The 27,852-nt window shown below is 39.2% G+C and overlaps 1 protein-coding gene across 3 annotated transcripts in view; it reads left to right on the forward strand.

Annotated features, from left to right (window-relative positions):
• Positions 1-27,852, forward strand: part of LOC130932091 (caskin-2-like) — a 61,101-nt gene that overhangs the window by 13,703 nt on the left and 19,546 nt on the right. For 2 of the 3 annotated variants that reach the window (XM_057861484.1, XM_057861483.1), the window contains exons 3-14: positions 9,957-10,008; positions 14,328-14,425; positions 14,501-14,646; positions 14,717-14,812; positions 18,608-18,738; positions 18,810-18,918; positions 19,102-19,210; positions 20,641-20,735; positions 24,788-24,905; positions 25,114-25,230; positions 25,663-25,814; positions 25,876-25,936. In XM_057861484.1, the coding sequence (XP_057717467.1) occupies positions 9,957-10,008; positions 14,328-14,425; positions 14,501-14,646; positions 14,717-14,812; positions 18,608-18,738; positions 18,810-18,918; positions 19,102-19,210; positions 20,641-20,735; positions 24,788-24,905; positions 25,114-25,230; positions 25,663-25,814; positions 25,876-25,936 (1,284 nt within the window). The remainder of the gene's footprint in view (positions 1-9,956; positions 10,009-14,327; positions 14,426-14,500; positions 14,647-14,716; positions 14,813-18,607; positions 18,739-18,809; positions 18,919-19,101; positions 19,211-20,640; positions 20,736-24,787; positions 24,906-25,113; positions 25,231-25,662; positions 25,815-25,875; positions 25,937-27,852) is intronic. The other variant, XM_057861485.1, reaches the window with a different exon arrangement.

The raw sequence follows: 27,852 nt of genomic DNA on the forward strand, positions 1-27,852 counted from the left end.
GCAGTTATTGCAATTTTGTTGTTTTATCACGATATTTATTTACATTTAAAATTTTATTTTATATTTTATTTTTATTATTTTATATTCCCACAAGGTTTGTTTACATTTCAAAAACCAGAAGCCATTCATTTACGAATGTGATTGCACTTTAGTTTACATATTTAAATGTTCAGATATTAGGATTTGAATGATGCAAAATAACATGCTTCTGGTCCCTATTAACTGCGAAAAACAAGGGATCACTGTAGTTCATTTTTAGGGCAACTTGGTTTTCGATCGGATGTCGAATCCCCGCCGCTGATCGTCTACTGCCGTCATGCTTTTAAAATCCCGGTCTGGAGCCGAGAAACACGTCAGAACTCGTCTCATGTCTCTTGCTCGCATTCTTTCTACCTTGACTAGTACGGCAAACAAAGACCATTCCAGCTTGGTTTGATTCATCGTGAGATGCTGTATTTGGGTTTTGTGCTCGTTCTCTCATAAATGAAACCTGAAATTTTGGACTTTGACTCTTTTTTTTTTTTTTTTTTTTTTTTTTTTTTGTGGCGTCCCCCTAGTCAATTGACACTTCTTTTTGCAACTACTTGATGCAGCGACGGGCTAATGATGAAGTTGACTGAGTATGAAGGACGATGTGGTGCCATCGCGCATGGCTCCATTCCTCCTCGGTCGGCGCCTCGGGCGGCTCTCCCTTCACGAGACCACCGACGCGTTTTGTCTCCTCTTGTGTCGCTTTCAAGGCTTTCAGATTACGCACCGCAGCTCGGGAGATCTCATCCTCGTGGGTGTTTGTGTGTATGAGTTGTTGATTAAGTCACTACGTGGGTATGTAAGCGACACCTTTGGTGTGGGAATTAAAACTTTGTGGAAATGAGCACGAGTGTGCTCCAGCACACTACAGGCTGAAGGCTGTGCGCGCATGCCTGTTACATGCTAACTTGAAACCTACAGTCAACACAGGCACCATAAAGCCATATAATCTGCGGATGCTTCTGGCTAACTCGTTACCTAGATGCAACGTTGGCACCAATAAGTCATGCAATTAAATAATCAGCCCTGATACATAAAAAATTAGATTTGGTAAAAGCATTTTAAAATTATATCTTATAATGTCGACATTGGTTTTTCATGATCTGTTTTGGACAAATAGGCATATGGCAGTGCTGTCATGTCCACCTATTGCCACTTATAGTTCCAGCACTTTCTGCTTACGCAATCATATGTGGACAGGAGCTCATTGCAAATAGAGAGAGATTAATGGACGAGCAAACGTCTGCAGCCAATGTACCATAGCAGTTCTTGCCATCTCACCATGTTGTTTATTCTTGGTACATGCATTGCTTGTAAGTAGGGCTGCAGCTATCGAATATTTTAGTAATCGAGTAATCGACTGAAAATTCTATCGATTAATCGAGTAATCGGATAAAACAAATATATTTTTAGGTGAAGAGCAATTACAAATATACATGAGAAAACATGACATTTCATCTAATCTTGAACCATTTTCAGTCAATCAATGTCTGTATTTTCGATGTATATTGTTGAAAACAGCCAACAATTGCATCTCAGATGTAACTAGAATTAAAAAAAAAAGACTAATTCACTGCTTTCACTCAAAAAACTTTTAGATCTTATTAAAAAAAAAATATATTTATATTTATGTATATATATATATATATCTTACCTAAAAATGCCGTTACGCTTGATAACACACATCACTTAAAAGTTAGGATTTTTTCCCACGTGTTTCAATTGAATTTCTCTTTGTGTCAAGCCATTTTTAAGTTCTAGTTAAGTTTTAAGCTAGTCTAAACTGTAAGTCCTGATAGGATTTTGAGTTTTTGCAGCGTTCAAAATAAATGTATGATACAGGCTGTATTGGAGCACATTAGGGACCAGTGCTACTTGGTGTTTTATCCAGCAATGACTACTGAGCTAAAATTGATAGTTAGCATGATTAAGTTTTTATTTTACACCCTCATCACTCCACAATGCTATGTTGTGTTAAAGCCTGTATGTAAGACACGTTAGCCACGCATCGACAGTGGTCATAATTAATTGAAACCTAGCCCTCCGCAGGGCTAACGTTACGTGAGCTAGTAGCGACAGTAACGTTAATCTTATTTATTAGCGCTTAGCGCTCTTTATTAGCGCTTAGCGCTCTACTGCTTTAAGATGGCGGCTGTTTACGAACGCTGCCCAGACGCGGCCGAGTCTGTCATTTTGCATCTAGTTCAACATACATGTGATCTCTATGAGACGCATAAGACGCTACCTGTACCAACGTAGCATCGTGCGGGCTAGTATTTAGCAACGTCGGCCTCGTTTGTGGCGGCTGTCGGCTGCAGTAAGTTTTTTTTTTTTTCCCTTCTTCCTCTCCGCACGTGACAGCGCGTTGTCCCGCATTAAAAGTAGTCCGAGCAAAACGTGATGCTTAGAGCTGTCAAAATAAACGATTACTCGAGGTGAATAAAATTACTCGGATCAGTTTTTAAACTCGAGTTACTCGAGTTGCTCGAGTACTCGTTTCAGCTCTACTTGTAAGTTATATTCTTCCTTGTTTTATTTTCATGAGCTTTGTGTAGTATATAGTAGATGTGTATATTTTGTTTTGTTTGCATTTGTGGTGAAATGTGGTTACTAATTGTTTGCAAGATGTACTACCAGTTGCTATTACAATTGACACGTGGTGTATACTTTGCTTTGTGACTTTATTTCAGATTATTGACACAATGTTTTGTTACTTTTACTTTTACAAAAAAGTATCGGTTCTCTTGTCAAGACAAAGATGACGACAGTAAAGCCATTTCAACTTTACTCCAGCGTTTGACTTCTCTTTAGAGCCTGATTTGTTCGCTATCTGTCTATTTCTGTACCCGCACACATTTGAGGGCAGAATAAGTGCCTTATTGGCAATTTGCAGTTGCACTTGATCCAAAACACTGAACACTGTTTGCATTATTTTTTATAACTTGTTCCTATTTTAACAGAATGATTATTTGGAAAACCTTTAAGTTGTTACATTTATCATTATTAAAACATCCAGTGGGGCATCAAAATACAATTTGCCATAATCTGTTAAGTCCACGGCAGCATATATTGGTTTGATATCGGTATCGGATTTTTGGAGTTGGACATAATTACGTTATCAGTTAAAAAGTCAATATCGGACAACTCCAATAAAAATATAAAATCGGGCTCTAAGGCTTGATAGGTACTGGCCCATGCTACAAAGCTACAAGATTTCAAGACAGTCGGTTCAGGAATGACGGTGGACTTCTTAGTTAGTCTCCACAAGAAGACGAAAAACCACCTGAATGGCGAAAAAGATTTGACATTAAGTGGAAAGTAGATTGAATGTCACCAGTTGGCATATGCGTGTGTTTTGTGCATGCGCAAACATCGGCGTGCAAGTGCAACATTCCGCACTGCTGCCGTGTATTGACGAGCTTCTGGAGCTAGACTAATTCCCGCTCGTCCTTGTTTCCCAAGTGCTTAGCGTGGAACCATAGATAAAGATGAGCAAAGTTCCGGAAGGTTCCTTCTCATAATTCCCGTGGTTCCTGTATTGCTTTTTAAGGGATCCTCTATTTTTAAGACAAGTAATTCTCAAAAGATGAATGTTAGTATGAGTTATAATAATTTGATATTAAAACCCCTCTTAATGTTTTTGTTTTAATAAAGTTTGTAAAATTATTTCAAGTGATAGGTCGCCATTGTTGTTACGTCGCAGTGCGTGACGTCACCGGTCCCGTTGCCGAAATTCCAGCGTGTCACTCGTTAGCTTTCCTAACATATCGTCAGTTCTACCCTTCCTATTTGAACCAGATCTGCAAAGTGAAGAGCAGGACAGCACTGTCAGTCGTTCACAAGACGAGCTTCAGGGGAAAAATGCGTGCAGCAAATACCTGATAAGACAAAAGTTGGGCAAACCTGGTGATGCGAGAGAGGGCTGTTAGGAACTCCGAGAGTGTATCCTGTTGGGAACTCCGGTTTTATTAGCAGATATTCAAGGTAAGCATATTGCGTTTTCAAACTTATACCAATATATTTAGAGCTGTCGTGTGCTTTACATACAGTACAGGCCAAAGAGCACACCTTGTGTAATCCATGTCTTGTACATTGTAACGCGTGGTAGCTAGGATACGTGTACAAAAGTACCAAAAAGGGGAGAAGCTTCCACTTATGCACATTTATTCACAAAAAAATAATATTTCCACCTTGACCACTCTTCACTCGGGAGCTCAGCAGTACCAAACACGCGTTCCCTGACAAGCTCCAACATTGTTGTAAGGTCCACGTCAGAGTCACTGTCGTCACTGTAGCATGCCATAATGCTTTAATTATTTAGTATGATTTGGGGAAAACTCCCACGAAGAATAGTCAATAAAAAAGATGGCAATAGTAATCCAAATCCGCGTTTTTTACTCACTCGAAGATCCAGGAATTAGACCGATCCTATGGCAATGTCGCAGCCACGATCAGGCTGTCGATTCCATAAAATAGACTGATCCGAAAAGCCGCTGTGGGACCGACAAATCAAAAAAATGGACAGATCCGAAACCAATATTGCAGACGCGGTGGGACTGTTGGATCCAGAAAATAGACGGATCTCTTACTTGACTGAGGATCCAGGAAAAATGTTTGGGCGCCAGTTGTAACGTGTGGTGGGTAGGATACGTGCATACAGGGACCAAAAAGGGGGAGAAGCTTCCACTTATGCACATTTATTCACTAAAAATAATAATTCCACCTTGACCACTCACTTCACTCCGATTGTTTCCATTTGACTGGAAATTGCATCCAAAAGCAGCACATCGTGGCATTTTACTTCGCGAGTTTAGGCAGCAATAAGCAATTGTTGAACACGCTACACATTTGGAAAGATCCCAATGACGTCATCACTCCGAGCCCGCAAACAATGGCGCCAACTAACGGTCAAAATATGGACTAAATATTATATAATATTGCCATTGATTTAACATTTTATGAGTTTCTAACAACATATTTTAGTACAAGAGAACAATTGTGCTTTATTAGAGCCTACATGTATTTAAGTTAGAGGATCACTTTAAGGAGAAAGAAAGCTTGTAGAACAGTGGCTCTCAAACATTTTGCAACAAGAACCAACCCAAAGAATGCTTGGATGTCCGAGTACCATCATCAGGGCCAACATTAACTCCCTGGCTACCACCAACGGTACACAAGCGATTGGGGTTGCAACAATCAGAAGGTTCTAGAATGTGTCCTCGTGGCGACACTAGTCAAAGCAAAGCAGGAAGTGCTATCAGATGGGTGGCGTCTGCTTCACGGGAACAATGGCGACGGGACAGGAAGGGTTGAAGGTTCCGGAGAGGCCATCCCGGCAGGACCTCGCACATGACTTCCTCACAAGAGAACAGTCGGGCCTTAACGGCGTAATCACAGTATGTGGACCTCCACTCATCATCATTTGGATGACTGATCACGAAAACGACCTGAACTGGTGTCCACTCTAAAATTCCTACTCCTCCTTTATTCGTGAATAGGCCAGAAGGAAACTTATTTCATACTTTATTATGCAATAGCTTCCAGCATTTTCAAGTACAAATGGATTGGATAGCAAAGGCAGCCAGTGTTAATTTATGAAAAAGCTGTTTGAACAGCAGGGTGGTTGCTGGTGTGTTTCCTTAGTTTCAGTGCTGTATGTGGTAATATGCCAAAGTTACTATGTGGTCAGTGTAAAAACTTCATTTTTAGAGCAACTCTGGTTTGTGTATCATTGTCAATGGCAGCATATGATTTAAAAGTCTCGGTAGTGCGTTTTTGGAAGACAGGAGAACCTTCAAACCCACGACCTTTGAACTCACATTTTCCTTCATTCCCCTCTTTTGTTTGGATGTCTTAGGTGTGAAGGAGTTTTATCTTCCTCCGGTTGAGAGCGCAGACGCGTAATGATAGCGTAAGATCCGAGCGCGCAGCTAATTTTAGTCCTCTGCATTCTTGTGGCGCAACTTCTTCTTTTCTTGCGAGCAAAAAGACGCGGATCAGCCGGCAAGGAGCTGCTGTACTCCATCTCCAAACCCGACCTTCAAAATAAAAGCCGGTTCGGCCTTTCATATCCTAAGTCACTCATTAGTCGCCATTGACGGCGATAGACGATGAATTGCACTCGAAGGAGCTTGCATTATGATGGTGTTGATAATGAGGAAGGGGAAGTGAGAGTGCGCGGCGGATGCTTGGGCTTCGTTAGGAAAAGCGGGTCATCGTTATCAAAGCAACACGAAATCACCGTGGGGAGTCGCGCTCGCATTTTCATTCTGTCTGTGCGTGAATGCATAAGTCTGTCTTTTTGCGTGTGTAGATTTGTTTCTTTGCATGCAGAATCTATTGAAATATGGGCCATCTTAAATCACAATGAACATATCCCACAATGCATTTCATTTTTAAGTATTTGATGAAAAATATACAGTAGAAACAAAAGAAAACTTATGAAAAAATTTTTTTTTGTTTTAAATATATTTTTCCAATTACATTTAAAAATAATAAGTAAAACAATTTTTGGTCATTTAAATTTTAAAAATAAAAGTGAATATTTATGTTTTATCATTTTATCAAAAATTTAAAAAAAGTAAAATAAAGAGAGTAGACTAAAATGGAAAGCCTTTATTGTCATTATACAGAGTACGAGATTTTAAAGCTTCACCATACCGTGCACTACTTAGAACAAAAATACCATAAGACTAATTAAAAAAAGAAGGAAAAAAAACACAAGTTAAAGTGTACACCGATCGGGGGAAAAAAGTTCATAAGCAACTAGCTGCAAGTTGTGATGTAGTGGTAATATAACGTGCGTATATGACAATTTACAGCAGGGGTCCTGTCCAGGCCCCTGAACAAAAAAAACAAAAACAAAAAAAATTTTTTTTTTTTTCTTTTCTCAATAGTGTTATTTATTTCCTGGCTTTTTTCTGTGAAGAACCCAGAGATGGTTATTGGTTATTATCTATTTAATTAATAGTGTTGTTATTATTATTTATTATTAAATTATATATTATATTATATTATTTTTATTTTATTTACTTTTGTTCCGTGAAGAATTCAGAAAGGGTTATTTGATTGTGGCTTTCTGAAAAACATTGAATTTTTACTAGGGCTGTCAAAATTATCGCGTTAACGGGCGATGATTAATTAATTAAATTAATCACTTTAAAATATTTGACGCAATTAACGCACATGCCCGGCGCAAACAGATTAAAATGACAGCACAGTGCAATGTCAACTTGCTACTTGTGTTTTTTTGGAGTTTTGTCACCCTCTGCTGGCACTTGGGTGCGACTGATTTTATGGGCTTAAGCACCCATGAGCATTGAGTAATTATTGACATCAACAATGGCGGGCTACTAGTTTGTTTTTTGATTGAAAATTTTACAAATTTTATTAAAACAAAAAACTTAAGAGGGGTTTTAATATAAAATTTCTATAACTTGTACGAACATTTATCTTTTAAGAACTACAAGTCTTTCTATCCATGGATCGCTTTAACAGAATGTTAATAATGTTAATGCCATCTTGTTGATTTATTGTTATAATAAAGAAATACAGTACTTATCTACCGTATGTTGAATATATATATCCATCTTGTTTTATCTTTCCATTCCAACAATAATTTACAGAAAAATATGGCATATTTTCTAGATGGTTTAAATTGCGATTAATTACGATTAATTCATTTTTAAGCTTTTATTAACTTGATAAAAAATTTTAGTCGTTTGACAGCCCTAATTTTTACATTTAGGCACTCCTGCAATCGTCACACCTTTTCTGTTACAAACTGACCCCGGCCCCCCATTAGAGAAGGGAAAAGTTATGTGGCCCTCACAGGAAAAAGTTTGGGGACCCTTGATTTACAGTACTCAGACTACGAGGCAGATGTCTGACGGGATAGTGCAAATGACAGGTTGTGCATATTGATGTAACAGTGCGAACATGCACTAATGTAACTGCAAATATTGCAGATGCAGTACCCAGATTGAGAAAGATGTCTGAGAACATATTACTGAGTGAGATGCGTGTGACCATGTCATACCTGTCAGCCCGAGGCCATTGGCAATCTTAAAATAGTGACGTGTATGCCCTTACAAATTGACTAATCTTACAACGTTGTATATAGCATGCAATATGAAACAAAAACAAAACTCAATTTTTAAAATAACATGATTTTATTGGTAATATTGGTATATAACCTGGTTCAATCAAAGACCAATCAATAACTTCAACTGCATCATGATTACTAAAATTTAACAGTGACTTTGTTAAAATTTTATGTGGCACTTTTGGCAATTTCTATCATGTCTTTTGATGGCTGCACTTCAGCTCGCAATTCAGTTTGACTTGAATGTAGTATGTTAGTGTGTCCGATTACAAATTAAAAAGGTCAACTGATAAAATGAACTTACCGATACAATCTTTGAGTCAGGGAACATTTCTTTTGCTAATTCTGAGACGTGATCAGCAATAGTTGCAGGCAAATTGTGTTCGGCAACCAATTGGCAGAATAAAATCTCCACTTTCGTCACTTTTCATTCTTCACACTGCATCTTTATGACCAGTGTTGTTAATCTTACTTTAAAAAAGTAATTAATTACAGTTACAAATTACTTCTCCCAAAAAGTAATTGAGTTAGTAACTCAGTTACCTGAATGTAAGATTAATTAGTTACTTGGCAAAGTAACTGGTGTTTTAAAAAAAGAAAAAACGTAGGAACCTTTGCTATGTTTGGAAGTCATTTAATGTTGTGAATCAACCGTTAAAGTCGTTAAAATTGCTCCCGTTTTTGCGTTAGTTCCCTTTTGTCTACTTTCGACATGTGAAAGTTTTAAAGCTGTTTCATCATTTAAAGATGGATTCAAGTCAAGATTTTTGGATAAAAAGTTACTTCGGTTCGCTAGGAAGGTTCACTACAACAGAGCCTTTCTGAGAAGTCTACTGCTTTAAGATGGTGGTTGTTTACTGACGCCGCCGAGTCTGTCATTTCGCATATGATATCTAGTGTAGCATCAAGTGGGCGTAGATTGTAGGCTGTCGGCTACAGTCAGGAAATATTGGAGCCACCTAGCCTAGCATCGTGTTTGCAACAGCGTCACAACACTCTTCCCTCCTTCCCACTCCCGCTGTTCTTTCTCAGTGTCTCTGACTTTTCTCGCGTCATTCAACGAACGTAGTAACGCACATTGTCTTGTTGCCGAAACGGTGACAAAATCCGAACTGAGGAAAAAAAAAAGTAATGCACGAAAAACGTACATATTTTAAATGTACGGCGTACACATTTAAAAATCAGTGCTCACTTGTACAAATTACACCGAAACCGTACAACTTGACAGGTATGCCATGTTGTGGCATTAGCAGTGCAATGACAGTGACATTTCTTTGCAAACTTGAGTTCAGGATGGTGACGGTATCAAATACAGTATCATATTTAGTACTGTTTTCACTTGTTTATGTAAAAGAAAAAAAAAACAACAAAATAAATTGGAGACTTTTTTACTGATACCTCATTAACTTGCAGCCCTCGTATCCCAAAAATGGTTTGGTGGTCTATTGTAGTCAGTGGCACTGAAACATGAATTTATTAAGAAGTTAACATAATATCATTAATATTGAATTGATGTCAGTAATGTAAATTGGTTTGTCTTTGTTCTTTGTGCATTACATGTCTTGATCTGTTTAGTTGAAAACTATTGTTTTGAATGGATCAGTCATAACACAGGTCATTGGGAGGGATGAATATTTAGGTTTGTTGACTCGGCTTCATTATGAAGTGGGTAGTCAGCTAAATGTAATTATGAGGATAGGAAATTTATGAATTTCGTCATACAGTATTGTCCATTTACGTATGTGTTGCAAGTGCAATCTTGTTTTTCTATTTCTAATTCCAGGAGGTTGACTTTTGTTCTTTCATTTTCTTTTTCTTCCAGAACTTTTAGGATCCACCAAGAGGCTGAACGTCAACTACCAGGACTCGGACGGGTAATGACTCGCCGACACCTGTTCCGCATCCAGAGCTTTGAGTTAACTCTTTCAATGCCATTGACGATGATAGCAGTCCACCTGCTGTGAATTTAAATGAGCCTGTCACAGTTCGATGTCCATTTAATTGTAAGTAGGGAGGGTGGTGAACGGTTATTTGCTGTGAACCCTCCCACTTCAAATGGATTGGACGTCTACTGCTATCAAAGGCAGCCAATGAGTTGAGGTTTGAATTGGGGCTGACACAAAGGAGTCGTCGATTGAATAATTTTTTGATGAGTGGATGAGCGGTACAGTGGTTAGTACGTCTGCCTCTGAGATCTAGGCTTTAATCCCAGGCTACGGCCTTCCTGTGTGGAATTTGCATGTTCTCCCCCGGTTTTCTCCGGGTACTCTGGTTTCTCCCCACATCCCAAAAACATGCTTGTTAGGCTGATAGGACGCTCTAAATTGTCCCGAGGTATTAGTGTGCACTCGAATGGTTGTTCGTCTCCTTGTGCCCTGTGATTGGCTGGCAACCGATTCAGGGTGTACCCTGCCTGATTTCCATAGTTAGCTGGGATTTGCTCCAGCACCTCCGTGACCCTCGTGAGGATAAGTGGCTCGGAAAATGAATTGATTAAAATTACATATACACTGTATATGTTATATGCATACAGTGTATCACAAAATTAAGTATACCCATCGCATTTCTGCAGATGTTTAAGTATATCTTTTCATGGGACAACACTGACAAAATTACACTTTGACACAATGAAAAGTAGTCTGTGTGCAGCTTATATAATAGAGTAAATTTATTTTACCCTCAAAATAACTCAAAATATAGCCATTAATATCTAAACCCCTGGCAACAAAAGTGAGTACACCCCTTTGAAAAAACGTACATCCCTAAATGTCCAAATTGAGTACCGCTTGTATAGGAGTTATAGGAGTGCTGTCAGCATTGCTGCAGAGATTGAAGAGGTGGGGGGGGTCAGCCTGTTAGTGCTCAGACCATACGCCGCACTCTACATCAAATTGGTGTGCATGGCAGTCACCCCAGGAGGAAGACACCAGAAAGCCCGCCCGTCTCATCAGACCATAGGACATGTTTCCAGTAATCCATGTGCTTTGTTGACATGTCTTCAGCAAACTGTTTGCAGGCTTTCTTGTGTACCGTCTTCAGAAGAGGCTTCCTCCTGGGGTGACAGCCATGCACACCAATTTGATGTAGAGTGCAGCGCATGGTCTGAGCACTAACAGGCTGACCCCCCCACCGCTTCAATCTCTGCAGCAATGCTGACAGCACTCCTGTAACGAGTTACATGACATTTTGGAGGGAAAATGACAAGCAGTACTCAATTTGGACATTTAGGGATGTTCGTAGTTTCTATGGGGAGTACTCACTTTTGTTGCCAGGGGTTTAGATATTAATGGCTATATTTTGTTATTTTGAGGTGAAAATGAATTCACTCTATTATATAAGCTGCAACCAGACTACTTTTCATTGTGCCAAAGTGTCATTGTGTAAGTGTTGTCCCATGAAAAATTATACTAGATATCTGCAGAAATTGGAGGGGTGTACTCACTTTTGTGATACACTGTATATGTATATATATATTCTTAAGTTTTTAGTTATAAATGTGCATTGATATAATAGCTACAGTATATACTACATATAGTGTATCATTTATTTTTCATTAATTAGAAAGAACATCAGTCTGCTTTTGATGAGAATTGCACATATTGGAATAAAAGTATTTAATTTTTTTTACCGTAACTTTGCATTAACAAAAAAAAAAAACTTTTTTTTTTTTTTTTTTTAAACATTTCCATTTTTTCTTTTTTTTAAGTAAAGAATAAATATTATTAAAATAAAATTAAATAATTTTTACTATTAAGAGGCTCAAAAACGTTTTGGATGAACTTTAGGTCAACAATGTCTTTGATCTAAACGCTGACTCAAATACAGTGGTACCTTTACATAAGAATTGAATTCATTCCACCATCTCGTTCGTAAGTCGAAAAGGTCGTATGTCAAGTGGGATTTTTCCATAAGAATACATTATAATTCGATGGATTCGTTCGAAAACCGACGCTAAATCTTTGATAAATACTGCAGGTACAATTACAAAAAGCAATTACACATAGGAAAACAAATCATAAATACAAATCGAAATAACAATATAATAATAATCGAATTGGGTTCTAATGTGACGGTTGTGATTTTCATGCTGTTCCTGAACGCACAGCAATAAATTATTAAAAACCTGCAAAGCTGGCGACTTCCTTGCCGATGTTACAATAATAATAATGAGAGTCATCCTCGAGATCGTAGAGATATTCTGGCCGTATTGTCGAGCCAGTTCACTGGGGCGCACACCACGCTTATATTCTTCTATCATTTCCTTCCTAACTTCAGTGGTAAGCGTCACCTTTTTCCTTTTTTCACCACCTGCACTTACCGTGTTTTGGACCCATGTTGAAATTCTCACTCAAGAAAATCAGCCGTGCGTCCGTTTATGAGCAAACAATGGAACGAAACACTGTCATAAATCGTCGTATTTTGAACATGTCAAATGTCGAGACAAATGACGAGTCAAATATTACGTCGGATGTCGAAGTGACCGTATGTCGAGGTGACTGTATCAAAATAGTTGTCATATTACTGGATAACCTTCATTTCGTCGATTAATCGTGTTAGCCCTAGTTTGTTAGTTACACGATTTAAGGGGTAGTGTTTTAAGCACAAGATTCAGGTTTGCTCTCTGGTTTCAAGCCACCATTTGGCTTTTTTTTCCCCCCGATACTCTCAAGTTGTTAGAATGTTTTTAGTTGACCATTTATTCAGCAAGATCAACTCATTGGCTGCAATTGACGGTGATAGATGATGATGATGATGATGGTAGTTGAGAAGGATGAAGGAGAGGAGAAAAAAAGGGAGGCCCCTCCCTCAGATGTGGTGACAGAGACGCATTCTTCAAGCCTCTCCATGGCAACGCGTCAACACGTAGACCACCCCGCTTTCCCTTCTGCTTCCCGCGTCCAATCATACACCCGACGATTCACCTGGAGGGGCGGGACCTGACGAAAGTGTGTCAGCCACTGTTTGCCAAGGGGGTCAAAGTCCCGCCTCTCTTCCGCCGTCACGTAGCAAGCGGGATTTTCACAGATGATTGATTGTGCGCGGGTCGTCCCATTACTGGCGCGTTCGCCCGCGGCCGTCTTTGCTAGCGGGACAGCGTGAATGGCGGTGGCGGTGTTACGCAACGCCGCCTTTTGTCCCGTCAGGTCACATGTCCTCGGCAGCGGCACGCACACGCACGTTAGGACACGTTACCAGAGCTTCACGCATGATGAGATCATAAAAAAAAAAAGCAATATAGCGTAATAAGTAAGTCAAAGGGCTGAGTGATATGTGGAGATAAGCGGAAAAAGGACCTGTGTGTACCAGTAAATGCAACACACACACCTGGAAGCATGTCAAAGTGTAGCTACTTCCTAGCCTCAATGTCAAAATAAGATTACCGTGTTGGCTGCCATTGACAGCGGGACATGTCCAGTCCATTTCGACTAAGAGAGTCCCGCAACTGCACGAATGATGAATTATTGACAAATCTATCGATGACCCATTACAAAAAGCATTGTTTGAAAAGCACAAACATAAATTGATGATGATTCAATTCCTGTTAAAATGAGCAAAATTGGTGATCAATGTAATCTAAAGTTTTGCAGATTGTTACAGTTCTGCTTTGATGCACTCAATGAGCTTTTTTTTTTTTGCCTCTGTCAAATGCACAAAGAGGAAAGGTGAGGAGGCAAATAATCAACAGTTATTCCATCAGCAAATTAATTGAAAGTATTTTGATCGTCAATTCATCATTTAGAGACATTGTTGATTTTTCCAAATCCTCTTTTTTGAACTTCTTAGTTCTAAGTAATCTGTAATTTAAGTTTTAAATTAAAATGAATAAATATATACAAATACAGGGATCCTTGGACTCAAAGACTTGCAGGCTCTAATAAACCAGAATTGTTCTCTTTTTCCATCCATCCATCCATCCATCCATCCATCCATCCATCCATCCATGAATCAAAATGAAATATTTGGAAACATCAGCTTTTGCTTTGCAAATTTGTACTCCAGTTTTTCAAAGGGTAAACAGAAGTTTTTGGGTGCAATTTCCAGCTGAAATTTAAAGCCTAAAGTAAATAGTTGATACCACGTGATTTTTAATATGAGGCGAATGGTTGACTCGTGAAAAAACAAACTGATTAATCAAATCAAAATTTGTGACAATACTATTGTGAATGTGAAGTGTTTTGTTTTTGCTGGACAGTTTCTCGGCTCTCCACCACGCTGCGCTCACGGGAAGTGCGGAGCTGCTGGCTGCGCTGCTTGAGGCGCAGGCAGCAGTGGACGTCAAGGACAGCAACGGTAAGCGCTCAACGCACGCCTCTCGGTCGCTTCGGTGTCGTGATGGTCACCTGCCCGCGTGTGATTGGTTCACAGGGATGCGCCCTCTGCACTACGCGGCGTGGCAGGGCAAATCAGAGTCAGTGCTGCTGCTTCTGCGCTCGGGCGCGTCTGTCAACGGCGTCTCGCTGGACGGACACATTCCTCTGCACCTGGCCGCCCAGTATGGACACTACCAAGTGGTGAGCGAGCATCTCTGAGGCTGGCGAGACAGGGCCATGCCCCTTCCTCAACCCTCTCTTCTTCTTTCAGTCGGAAATGCTCCTTCAGCACCAGTCCAACCCCTGTCTCGTCAACAAGGCCAAGAAGACGCCCCTTGACCTCGCCTGCGAGTTCGGACGCGCCAAGGTCAGCACTCATGTGGGCATGGCGCACACCGTGTCAAGCATTCCAAGTTAAATTCCATTTCTGAAGGACTAGAGAAATCAGACAAAATTTAAAATTTTTTTTCCATCTTTAAAAAAAACATGTATACATATATATATACACACAGAGTTCGCGGTTAATGGGGACCAAACCAGCCGCGATAAGTGAAAACCGCGAAAGTAGCCCCCCCCCCCAAAAAAAACAAAAACAAAAAACAAAAATTACTGTCCCACCGAATTATTTTTAAACAAGAATAAAGTTAAAAAAAAAAAAAATAATAAAAATGCTTGGCTTTATTAAATGCTTCATTGAGTGAGTCCACTCAAATCTGCCCAAGCTGCTCACTTACACACGATGAGTTGCCACAGCAACTATTTAACATGTTAAACTATGATTGATGCATGCAGCGCTTTGAAGTTCGTGTCTCTGGCAAGATCAAACCTTACCCATCTGTCAATCATCGTTAACATTAATAAGCAACTCCAGTGCACTGCCAACGAGGAGCAGGGAGAGGAAGGGAGGTAGAGTGACACTACGCGATCGGCTAGAGACAGCTCATCTGTATTAATTTATTTATTCTGTAATAGAAAACAAATCCACGATGGACTGAGGGCGCAAAGTTTAAAGCGGGAAGTAGCGAGGGATCACTGTGTAATATATATGAATATATACTAGGGCTGTCAAACGATTAAAATTTTTAATACAGTTAATTACAGCTTAAAAATTAATTAATCGTAATTAATCGCAATTAATCGCAATTCAAACCATCTATAAAATATGCCATATTTTTCTGTTAATTATATATATATTCTGTAAAATAAATTGTTGGAATGGAAAGATAAGACACAAGTTGGATATATGCATTCAACATACGGTACATAAGGACTGTAGTGGGCATTTCACTCTACTGTCATTTAAATCTGTCTATGCTGTCCTCACTCCGAAGCGTCTACTTTTTCCAAAGCTAGACAGCTAGTGAACGACGCCTTAATAATTAGACTCCTTCCTTTTTCATCTGATTTATTAATAAAATGGCCTCAAACCATTGTCCTCTTTAGACCGTCGTAAAACTACAAAAAAAAGTACACAAGCATTGCATTAACAACAACGTTAGCTTAGCACGCTATACAGGTTCACTAAACATAAACAAAAAGCGTCTCATACAAAAAATATAACATTTCGCTTACTAACATAATATGTAAATTCTTTACAACAACCATACTTACGGACAAATCTTGTCCAAGGATCATATAAGCACAACATTATCAGCCCGAGACGTCGTGCAGCCATATTGAACTGGACTGAAAACAATAAACCATGTCGCAAAGCGACCACAAGAGTTCGCTGTTGGACAGCACAAAAAGCCTTGCTGTAAAACTTACCAAAAGGCAGAATACTTTCTGAGCGGGACATGTGCGTTAATTGCGTCAAATATTTTAACGTGATTAATTTAAAAAATTAATTACCGCGCGTTAACGCGATAATTTTGACAGCCCTAATATATACATTATAAATTAAGAAATTTATAAAATAAAGAAAAGTTTTTTTTTTTTTTCCTATGGAAAAATAAAAAAGTGTTGCTGCCACCAAAAAATTAAAAGTTCAGCATCACGTTTTTACATGATGGGTTCAAGTAAAACCGTAATAACTATCATGTGAAAACGTGATAGTATGTAAAAATGTGATGGTATCATGTAAAATAGTGATAACTATCATGTAAAAATGTTATAACTATATCTTTTGAAAATGTGATGATTATTACTGAGTGTAAAAACATCCTACTATCAGTTAAAAACCTGATACTAAATGTTAGAATATGTGCTTTTTCACTTTTTTAATTAAAAAAGTAATAATAAAACTAGGGCTGTCAAAATTAACGCGTTAACGAGCGGTAATTAATTTTTAAAATTAATCCCGTTAAAATATTTGACGCAATTAACGCACAACTGCCGCGCTCAAACATATTAAACGGACAGCAAAGTGAACGGTGTACTTTTCGGAGTTTTGCCGCCCTCTGCTGGCGCTTGAGTGCGACTGATTTTATAGGCTTCAGCATCCTTGAGCATTGTGTAAGTAATTATTGACATCAACAATGGCGGGCTACTGGTTTATTTTTTGATTGAAAATTTTACAAATTTTATTAAAACGAAAACATGAAGAGGGGTATTAATATAAAATTTCTATAACTTATACTAGTTATCATCTTTTATTTATTTTCTATGATTTTTTAATAAACATTTATATATTTTCTTTATTTATATATTTTATTTATTATTTTTGTTTATCTTTTAAGACCTTAAGTCTTTCTATCCATGGATCGCTTTAACAGAATGTTAATAATGGTAATGCCATCTTGTTGATTTATTGTTATAATAAAGAAATACAGTACTTATGTACCGTATGTTGAATGTATATATCCATCTCGGTCTTATCTTTCTATTCCAACAATAATTTACAGAAAAATATGGCATATTTTATAGATGGTTTGAATTGCGATTAATTAGGATTAATTAATTTTTGAGCTGTAATTAACTAGATTAAACATTTTAATCGCTTGACACCCCTAAATAAAACAAATAATATAAAGAAAATACAGTGATACCTTGCTACTTCGCGCTTCAGACGTCGCACCCTCAGTCCATTGCGGATTTTTTTTTTCAATTAAAAAAAATAAATAGATAAATATAAAAAAATTAAAAAAATCTCCCTGCTCTTTGTTTGCCAGGCACTGCACTGGAGTTGCTTATTAAAGTTAACGATGTTTTCTTTTTTTTTTTTTTTTTTTTAAACATACTTTGGGGAAAAAAAGTGGAAAAACTATGTCTTATACATATCTCTTTCCAATGCTAAATCTGAATGAATACATTGAACGCGCTCAAAAAAAAAAAAAAAACAATTACGGGGGCGCTACTTCACTTTTTCACTTATCGCTACGGGTTCTGGTCCCCATTAACTGTGAAAAATGAGGGATGACTGTATATTTTTATATGAATAAACAAATATATATTTCAATCAGGAGGTTTTTGATGTTTAGCCCTTGTGCTGTATTGAAATCTGGCTACATTTTTGCGAGTGGATTAAAGTTGGTCTGTGATTTAATTCAGCCACTAAATACTAAACCTTTGCAGTATATTGTTTTTCGGTCAAGATTTACCAATTTTCAAGTTCGGATATGTAGAAAGTTTGCCTGGTATACCAGAGTCTGGCGACCGTCCGGCAGATCAAATTCCGAGGGCGGAGCAAGCCACAGCAAACAGACACCGGAGTGGACCAATCAGCGACGGGCAGACGTGACGTTGTTAATGCGACAAGTAATTAGCGTGAGCGGAGAATGGAGAAGTTTATTCAACATGGCTAGCGCGAGCCATGTTGACTGTTGTCAATGACTTATTTCAATGTGTTTTTGCTAATTTAAAACTGGTTTTACCGCGGATTGGAACATATTCTCGGCTCTCCCGTTCGCCATCTGTGTTGTTGTAGAGACGGGGTGCGCAGGAGTGACGTTACTCGTTAAGAACACGTCATGCAAATAAACGAATCTGATTGGACAGTTGATTTTGTATCTTGCCCGAGAGGCCGTTAATGGGCTGGGTCCCAGACTATTTCTCACAGTGTTTGAAAAATACAGGGAGAATAGTCTGGCTGTGCCAGGCAAGTAGAAAGTACCATTGATTTTTGCATACCCAAACTTAAAAACTGGTCAATTTGGCAGAATACAATGGTTAACTCATTGGCTGTCATTGCCTTAAAATAATTTAAAAGCGTGTCCTGTTGCAGGTGGCCCAGCTGCTTTTGAGCAGCAACATGGTGGTGGCACTGTTGGAAGGCGAGCGCAAGGAGCCCAGCGACTCGGCATTCACCACTCCGTTGCACCTGGCGGCCCGCAACGGCCATAAGGATGTCATCGGGTGAGGCATGCCGCTTTTCATGCCGCTCTGAATGAAGTATGAACACCACCGTGTGTGCTATGCGCTCGCAGGCTGTTGCTCAAGGCAGGCATCGACATCAACGCCACCACCAAGTCGGGCACCGCCCTTCACGAGGCCGCCCTCTACGGGAAGACCGAAGTCGTACGGCTGCTGCTGGATGTGAGTTTGCGTGCTAATGTGGCTAACTGCTAGCGTTGTGTCGTTCTCGCTCATCTTCGTGTTCCCTTTCAAGTCAAGACGTTGGGCTCCAGGCGGCCTGACCCACTTTGCCGCTGCTTCAAACGCGCCTCACAACTCTTTGTGTGTGTTCTCGCGCGCGTGTGTGTGTGTGTGTGAGAGTAGGCCGGGGTGGACGTGAACATCAGAAACACGTACAACCAGACTGCGCTGGACATCGTAAACCAGTTCACAACCTCACACGCGAGCAGAGACATCAAACAACTGCTCAGAGGTGTGTCTGGACTGTATGACCGTCCCGATGAGTGTGTTGTGTGCACGCTAAGGCTGCCTCGATTTATCGACTAATAAATAAATCGACTAATTTGAAAGTCGATTAATTGTTCAGACATTGTTGACCTCAAAATACAGTGGTACCTCGACACACGATCGTTTCGGCATCCAACGTAAAATTTGACTCGCCATTCGTTTCTGCATCCAACGACATGCTCGAAATACGACGATTTTCGACAGCGCCACAGTTTGTTTTCCCGCAAGAAGGACGTGCGGTGGATTTTGTTGTGAGAGAAATCAACATGGGTTCTAAGAATGTTAGTGCAGATGGTGAAAAAGAGAAAAGGATGAGTCTTACCATTGAAATGAAGATGGAAATGATGAAAAAAAAAATGAGTGTGGTGTGCGCGTCCGTGAACTGGCTCAACAATACGGCCGTAGAATCTCTACGATCTCGACAGTCCTCTTCCGACCTCCGTTCGCCTGTCTTTAGAAGGTGACAATTATTATGATTGTAACATGGCCAAAAAAATAAATTATATCGCCAAAATAAAAGGTTTTTCAATCATTTATTTCAGAACTTGTGCAACACAACATGCCTACTGTCTACCACGGCTGAACATGAAAAGGGAAAATAAAAAGTCCTCTCTCATACTGTCGCGTCAGCCACGGGGTGCGTTCAGGCACACCACGCAAAACACATTCGCCACATTAGAACCCGATTCATTACATTATCACAGGTATTATTATTATTACTTATATTATTATTCCTATGTCTATTCATAATTTATTTGTTTTGCTCTGTGTAAATACTATTTGCAATAGTACCAGCGGTATTTATTAAGGATTTAGTGTAGGTTTTTAGGCTGTGGAACGAATTGATGAAATTATAGTGTATTCTTATGGGAAAATCCTGTCCGACATACGACCATTTCGACTTACAAACAAGGTCCTGGAACGAATGAACTTCGTATGTAGAGGTACCACTGTAGTCTAGCTCTTCATATTTTTTAGCCTAGTAAATATTTTGTTTCTTATTTAACCCTTTAATGCACAAATGATTACTTTTTTTGCCCATATAGGGCCCTTATTTAACTCATTAGTTGCCTTTGACCGATCAATTCGATCTGGAAGGATTGGCAACGAATTAACAAAATGTATTCAATATTCTCTGATCTCTGTATCTCTAAATGAAAGCAGACTGATCTTAATACTGAATAAAAACGAGTGCTTTTGCTTTAGGAAAACAATCCTACAGTTCCATAATTTTCATAGTCCCAACCTTAGCACGTTTCCAGCTGAATGGCTCGGAGTCATATAACAGTAAATAATAGGATTTATATATGAATTGATGAATCGCAAAAATATTTAGTGGATTATCAATATCCTTTGTTGGCAGCCCTCACCCACTTCTCTGTTTGCCACCCACAGACGCCACAGGGGTGCTGCAGGTGCGAGCGCTAAAGGACTTCTGGAACCTTCACGATCCCACCGCCCTCAACATCCGAGCCGGAGACGTCATCACGGTGAGGCCGATGCTTGACAGCTTGTAACTGGATTAACTTGTGAAAAGGCTTGAAATGCCGTTTTAAGTGGGTTTGAAACCCTAACCCTTGAAACGGAGGTCTAACAAATAATCGATTAATCGACAACTGATCGACTAGAAAATTTAATCGACAACTATTTTGAGAACTGATTAATCGTGTCACCTTATATATAAAACCTGATTCCTTCGTTATATTTTTCAAATATGGCGGAAAACACTCAGGTGACTTGAAGTTCCGCTCTGCGACCCCCAATTTGGCCAAATTTCAAAATTGTCCGATATGCATGTGTGATACATCATTGGAAAGCTTAAAATCTCAATTTTCTGGGGGAAGAAAAATTTTGAACAGGAGGGCATTTTTTTTTTTTTTTTTTTAATGTTTTTTAAACAGCAAAACCCTATCTGGAGGTGAGAACACGCGAGAGCAGAATTACAAACGCCATGACTTTAACGAGATATCGCGTACTTATCTTGTTTCGATCCAAAAACTCCATGTTGCATGTATAACTGAGTGTCAAGCCACAGCTGTGAATGGCCACAGCTGGATTTTTTGCGTATTTTATGGGTGAAACATGGTAATATAACAAGAGTCTCAATGCAGAAATCGCAGACATCAAGGAGTGGTCGAGATGTTCTTTTTCATATATTTACCCCTTTCAAACGTTTTTTTTTTCAATTTTTCTTTGTTTGGATCGATTATTTATTATCTCAAATAACGGGGAAAATGCGACAGCAACAAAAAAAATACAATTAAGCGCTAGTTATGAGGTAGATATCCGTGACTTTTTTACAGATGACATTTTTTTCATTCTGACGTCATTTGTTTAAAAAATTGTTCACTCGCATATTTTAAACTTTTAAAGTCGTTTTTTTTTTTAAATGAAATATTAGACATCAATTAATGATTCTAAGCTAAAAATGACAGACGTTTTGAATGATAAATATAATTAATTACCTTCGTTTTATGGCTGGGCCTAAACAAAAGCGGTTGCGCGACGTCTGTAAATGGGGGTTTCCAGGGTAAAACGGACAAATTAAAAACAGTTTGGGGGCTTAATGTGTCATGAATCTGCTATGGCAGCATATAGACATATTGTTCTATGAAACACAACAGTTGTTTTGGCTTTAAATACAGCAGTTTCTTTTAAAGAGGAGTGCAAGAGCAGAAACGGCTTTTTCAGTCTTGTCTGTGTTTTCCGCCATATCTACAGTATATAATATATGTTAAAGTAGGACATGAGCAAACACCTAATGCAACAACTAATCAGTTAAATCGATTAATGAATTACTGTAGTTGCCAACGAATTTGATAATCGATACAGTTGTAGACTATAGTTAAGTCGGGAAGCTGTAATATTATTTTTGAAGGAAATAGTCATCCATTTTGTCTTCATTGCGACTTACAACATGCCGAAAACCACTTCAAAGTAAATTATGAAGGTAATTGAAAGAAGTGACATTTATCCGATTTTTGGATTAGGAAAATAATCGTTAGTTGCAGCTAGACATGTGCCGGTTACCGGTTTCACGGTTTACCGTGGTGTGAAAACGTCGCGGTTTCAAAACCACAAAAATTTTCCGTCATACCTTAGTACGGTATTCGCTATTTTTCATGTGCCAAAATGCAGCCGAAGCGGCTTGGTGCGGCAGCGCTCACCCCTTCCCGTTTGTTGCCGTGAATGTCAGTGACGCTATTCTGCTAAATAGCCAGCAAACCCAAAAACAAATCCTCCAAACACAAGGCGTACTTTTCTTCAATTTATTGAGCTCTCAAATCGTGGTGAAATATACAAATGAATACATTTAAAACGTTGTACAATTGTATTTTTCCACGTGTGACTAGGTTCAACAGGATAGCAGTAGCACCATTAAAAAGTTCGCCAAAAACAAAACACACATTTTCATTTCAAATTCAATATACAAACTAACTAAAACTTACAAAGACGAATGTTAGCCTAGGCTAAGCTGGGAGAGCAGCTTCGTCGAGATTTTATGTCTCACAGCCGCTGAGAGAGAGAGACAAGCTTGAGTGAAGGGGGGAAAGAAAAAGAATCGCGTCAAAGATCGCTAATTGAGAAAGGAGGTCTCACTCCTCACTCCTAACTTTAAAAAAATATATATATATTTTTTTTAGATGAAACCTTTCCTCAACAATATTTACATTTTAACATTTATAAAACTAACTTATACATTTTTAACTAACTTATTAACTTATGAATTCTTTGTTCTTTTTAACACAAAGGCATGGCATCATGTAGACTAGAGTTGACACAGTGGCTGAAAATGGCGGAACTTCACTTGAGCTTCCCCCCTCAAAAAAAGTCATACAGTATATATTTTTAATTTTATTTAGAAGTCTTTTTACTTTTTATAGCAATTATTTTGTTCTTACTCTAATATTGAGCAACTTGAGCTGTGGCTGTGGGTATAGTCTAGGTTCTATTTATTTTAATTTTATATAAAATATTTGTTATTTTGTGTTAATTTATTTATTTTCACATTATATTCATGTTCCAATTTACAAATATGTTTTGAAAAAAAAATCCTGTTCAATGGAATTTTTTTTTTTTTTTTTTTTAAACCCATACATCTCAAAATTTTGGAGCTATAATTGCAATACCGTGATACCGTGAAACCGCGGTATTTTTGCTCACGGTTATCGTACCGTGAAAATCTCATACCGGCACATGCCTAGTTGCAGCCCTAGTTTGAATTTTTTTACGTCTTTGCTACAGCACATGATATCTGTGGAGCAATGTTGCAATGTTCAATTTTTTTTTTTTTTTTTTGCCAGTGGCTCTACCAGTTTCACCAATGAGCCGGAGCAACAATAATCACATGACTCCATTATACCAATCAGACTTAAGCTTGCCGCTCTATGATCACGCCAACCTGTTAAATCACATGGCGTCTTAAGTATTTGATATAGAGCACTGAGGTCAACATGACTCTAAAGTGCGAATTTCAACCTCTCCTAGTTTTTATTTGTCACCGGCTTACCACGGAAAACCGTGGTTTTAGTTTTATAATAGGAAATATGTTTTCTCCACTAGAGGGCAATCATGCTCTTTGGACGGATAATGCTTCATCTCTGTAGATTTTTTTCTCTCGCCGGAATTCAGTGATTGTTTTTGTATTTCTTTGGCTTTAGTACAGTATAGAAATAACTGTTCGTATAGATAACTTGGTGCTGAGGAAAAAAATACCATTGTTTAAAAAAAAAAAAAAAATCCAACATTGTAAACCAGGGGTGCCCAATCCCGGTTCCCGAGAGCCCCTATCCAGCTTGTTTTCCATGTCTCCCTCCTCTAACACACCTGAATCAACTAATCAGGATCGTTATCAGGCTGCTGCAGAGCTTGCTGATGAGCTGATTATTTGATTCAGGTGTGTTAAAGGAGGGAGACACGGAAAACAAGCGGGTTAGGACCGGGATTGGGCACCCCTGTCATAAGCAGTTACTCACAGTGTCACTCATTACTTGAGTACTCTCTACCAAATACTTTAAAAAAAAATTTTGGATGGCTACGTTTACTTGAGTAATATTATTTTGAAGTAACGCTACTCTTTCTTGTGTAAAATTTTTCGTCTACTCTACCCATCTCTGCACATAAACGAAACAGCACTCAAGTGAACCAAACCGAAACGGTTCAGTACATCCAAGTGAAGCATTACACACCAGAATAGGAGTGTAAACACTACACACAAGTCACGGTTTGATACGGGGGTCACGGTTCGGTATGGGTCCGGTACAACAGGGATAAGAAAAAGGCTTTTTTGATCACAGCATGAAAGTTAAAAGTTTGTTCAATTGGCTAAAACTAATAGCAGTTCTTGTTATAGTGCAAAATAAATAGAAGAAAATGCCAAACTTGTGAATTTGTATTTTAATTGTTCTAACATTCTATATTTCCGTGATGCCCGTACCGTGACAGTACGGGACGAATACAAATACTGTTAAGTGTAACACTCTTACCCCACAAGTGAAGAGAGTTCACAAGCTTCATATGCGTCCACCTGGGCTCTCCACAGGTTCTGGAGCAGCACGCCGACGGCCGCTGGAAGGGTCACATCCACGACAGCCAGCGTGGGACGGACCGCGTGGGCTTTTTCCCGCCCTCCATCGTGGAAGTCATCGGCCGACGTGGCGGTGAGTCTCCATCATGTGATGTAGTCCCTCGCACATTTGCACTCGATGCATGGGTTCCTTGTGTTCTTTGACCTCTAAGCCAGCATTTCCCAACCTTTGAGGCAATTATTTGGTGACTGACACACATACAAGCAAGCTTTACTCGTGTCCAATATGGTTGGGAAGCGCTGCTTCATTGCCCCTACACTCCTATTGTGTCACCCTGTAGGCGGCCCCCACTCCCGGCTCGCCTCCCTGCCTGTTCCACGCCAGTCCAGAGGCCCCAACTCGGCCCCTCATGGTGACGACTCCTACTCCCTTTGCGTCCCCCCTACCCTAGCTGCAGGTACGCATTCGCCCGCCTCCTTCAAATTTCTCATCATGATATCATTCAACAAAAAAACAATGAAATAGCAGCTCCCCGGTAGACATTTTGCCAGCGAAGCTAAACTCAATCACTGCCATTGACAGTGATAGACGTCAAATTCGTTTGAACTGGGATGGCCGGCTTTGAATGGTCATGTTTCAGTGCCATTTGTCCCAGTCCAAATTGATTGGACGTTTTTCGCTGGGCATTAAATTAATTTGAAAGATTAGTTGAATGATTATCAATCAATTTAAGCGACGATTTTGAAAGCTAAAGCTACTGTGCGGTCAATGAAAAGATGGGCTTTTTTTTTTTTTTTTTTAAACATTAGCTTTAGTTCGTCTATTTGCCTAGCTTCCCGTTTGAGCATTAGCTGCACTTGCGTGAAATTTGCATCTTTTGGACTGTCAGGAGACCGCAGCAGTGTGGGCAGCAGCGAGAGCGTGGGCAGCACGCGCAGCGCCGGCAGCGGCCAAAGCACGGAAAGCAACAACAACAACACCCTCAACAACAATAACACGCTGGCCAACGCCCACAACGGTATCGTGTACCGTGACGACAAGGTACGTCGATACGCCCGCCCGGTCCTAAGAAGTTCTTTCTAATTCGTGCTCATACTTTCAGGCGGGGCCCCTCGCTGCTGATTGTGGAGGCGTACACTTGAGCAAGCAGTTGCATCACCCAGGTGGGCTGACCGTCGTCACTGCCCTGTTTTATCCTCCTTTGTTTCCTCTTTTTCCCACTCCATCCTCTAGCACTTGCTAGCTTCTGTTCGATTTTGCCTAACAAGAAAATCTCGATTATTTTGTCTCAAACCTGATTTTCCGATATCGATTACGATTTCTTGGTAAAATACCTGAGCTTAGCCTTAAACCAGTGTTGTTTTCTGGCAGCCCTTTTTAATATTGCCCTAGTCTTAATGTTTTGGACGGTAATACTCATGAGTCTTCGTCATATTTTAGTCATCTCAAAATGTGTTTGTCTAGTTTTTGTTGACAAAAACTCAACTAATTTCATCAAGTTTTAGTCGACGTTTACTAAAAAATTTTCGTCCGTGAAATTTTAAAAAATACAATTTTAAAATAAAGTTTTCCAACTATTTTGGATGAGCATTGACAGACAAGCACATATTGTAGCGTCTACAAGGACAATGCCAACTTGGTGATAATACAAACTCAGCAGGAAAACAGTCAATTATTTTCAATGAATTAAACACACCTGGACGCCACGAACTGCATGGGGGGGGAAAAAAGTCAGAGAGTAAGAGGATGTTCGCCGTGAGCATTGGCCGAATGCTATGCTAACGTTACGAGTTACATTGAGTGTGTGATGATCACGCAGCAAAGACCTTTAGAGTGACACAAGCAGACAATGCGGGCTAACTAGACTTAAAATGTCACACGTTGTGAACATGTGATGGAAACAATTGTACATTTTCGTCTCGTTCCCGTCTCGTCAGACAAAATCTGGCATTGGGCTCATTAGGTTTTATGCCATGACTACACGAGGCAGCAGGTTATTTGGCAAAATAACTTTTTCTACGGATTGGCCTATCATCCACACGCACGTTTAAACGAGGGTTCTTAAAAACGCTGTCCAAAGAGAAGATGTGCGAATTCTGCATTTGTGGCGCCATCATGTGGACACTGATAACCGAAGATTTAACTGTGGAAACGTCACTGACTGCGACAAACTTTGTCCCGACGTCACACATGAGACCAATGTTTACATTTGGAGTAAATTGGACAAGTGCTTTTTGCCTTCATTTATTTACAAACTCTTTCAGTGTTTCATATTGAAGACCACATGCGAAGGATGGGGGTATTATGGACAATTATTTTTCACGCATTATTATGAATGTCATTAAAAATGAACGAATGTAGTTGGCTGTGGAAGCTTTTGTTTTTGTACAAACGTGCTGGTTTGGACGTAATTATTTTTTCCCGGCGTATTAGGGTAGGATCCTCGTTTAAAAAATGTTTTTTTTTTTAAACCCTGCTATATGTAGACATGGCCTTACTCTCCCAAAACACATTTTTAACTCGTTATCGTCTCGTCATCGGCATGAAAAAAAGTTTTCTAAAGAAAACAACACTGCCTCAAACGTTATAAAAAAATTTAATGAGGATCCAACTACAGCAACAGAACAACTGGCTAACTTGCATAGCAACAGTCGCTAGCTTAAATGCTATGAAATTATGAATAGATAAAAAGCATTAGCTCCGACAAAAACTTACCTTTTGTCTGTCTTAACAGGGAGCAGCTGGTTTCAGGCATGTTAAATGAGTTATGTCATATTCACTGTTGCCACTAGAGAGCAGTGTATCCACCCAAGCAAATAAAACTAAATGCAAACACTTCTAAAACAAACCATTACAACGCCACTCTACTGTAATTAAACGAATCCTTGATGCAGCAAAACTTGATTCGAAGCTTTTTTCTAATCGAAATACTCGAGTTAACCGAGCAGTACTCCATGATTTACTTTCAACACCTTGAGGGCGGGGAGGAGAGCAGAAAAGCGGCAATAAAACAGGCCTAAGTCAACGTGTAGTTAAACTAAATTCTAGAGTCAAGTTTTCAACAATTTCTCTCATCTTT

This window comes from Corythoichthys intestinalis, chromosome 16 (assembly GCF_030265065.1).
Source record: "Corythoichthys intestinalis isolate RoL2023-P3 chromosome 16, ASM3026506v1, whole genome shotgun sequence".
NCBI lineage: Eukaryota > Metazoa > Chordata > Actinopteri > Syngnathiformes > Syngnathidae > Corythoichthys > Corythoichthys intestinalis.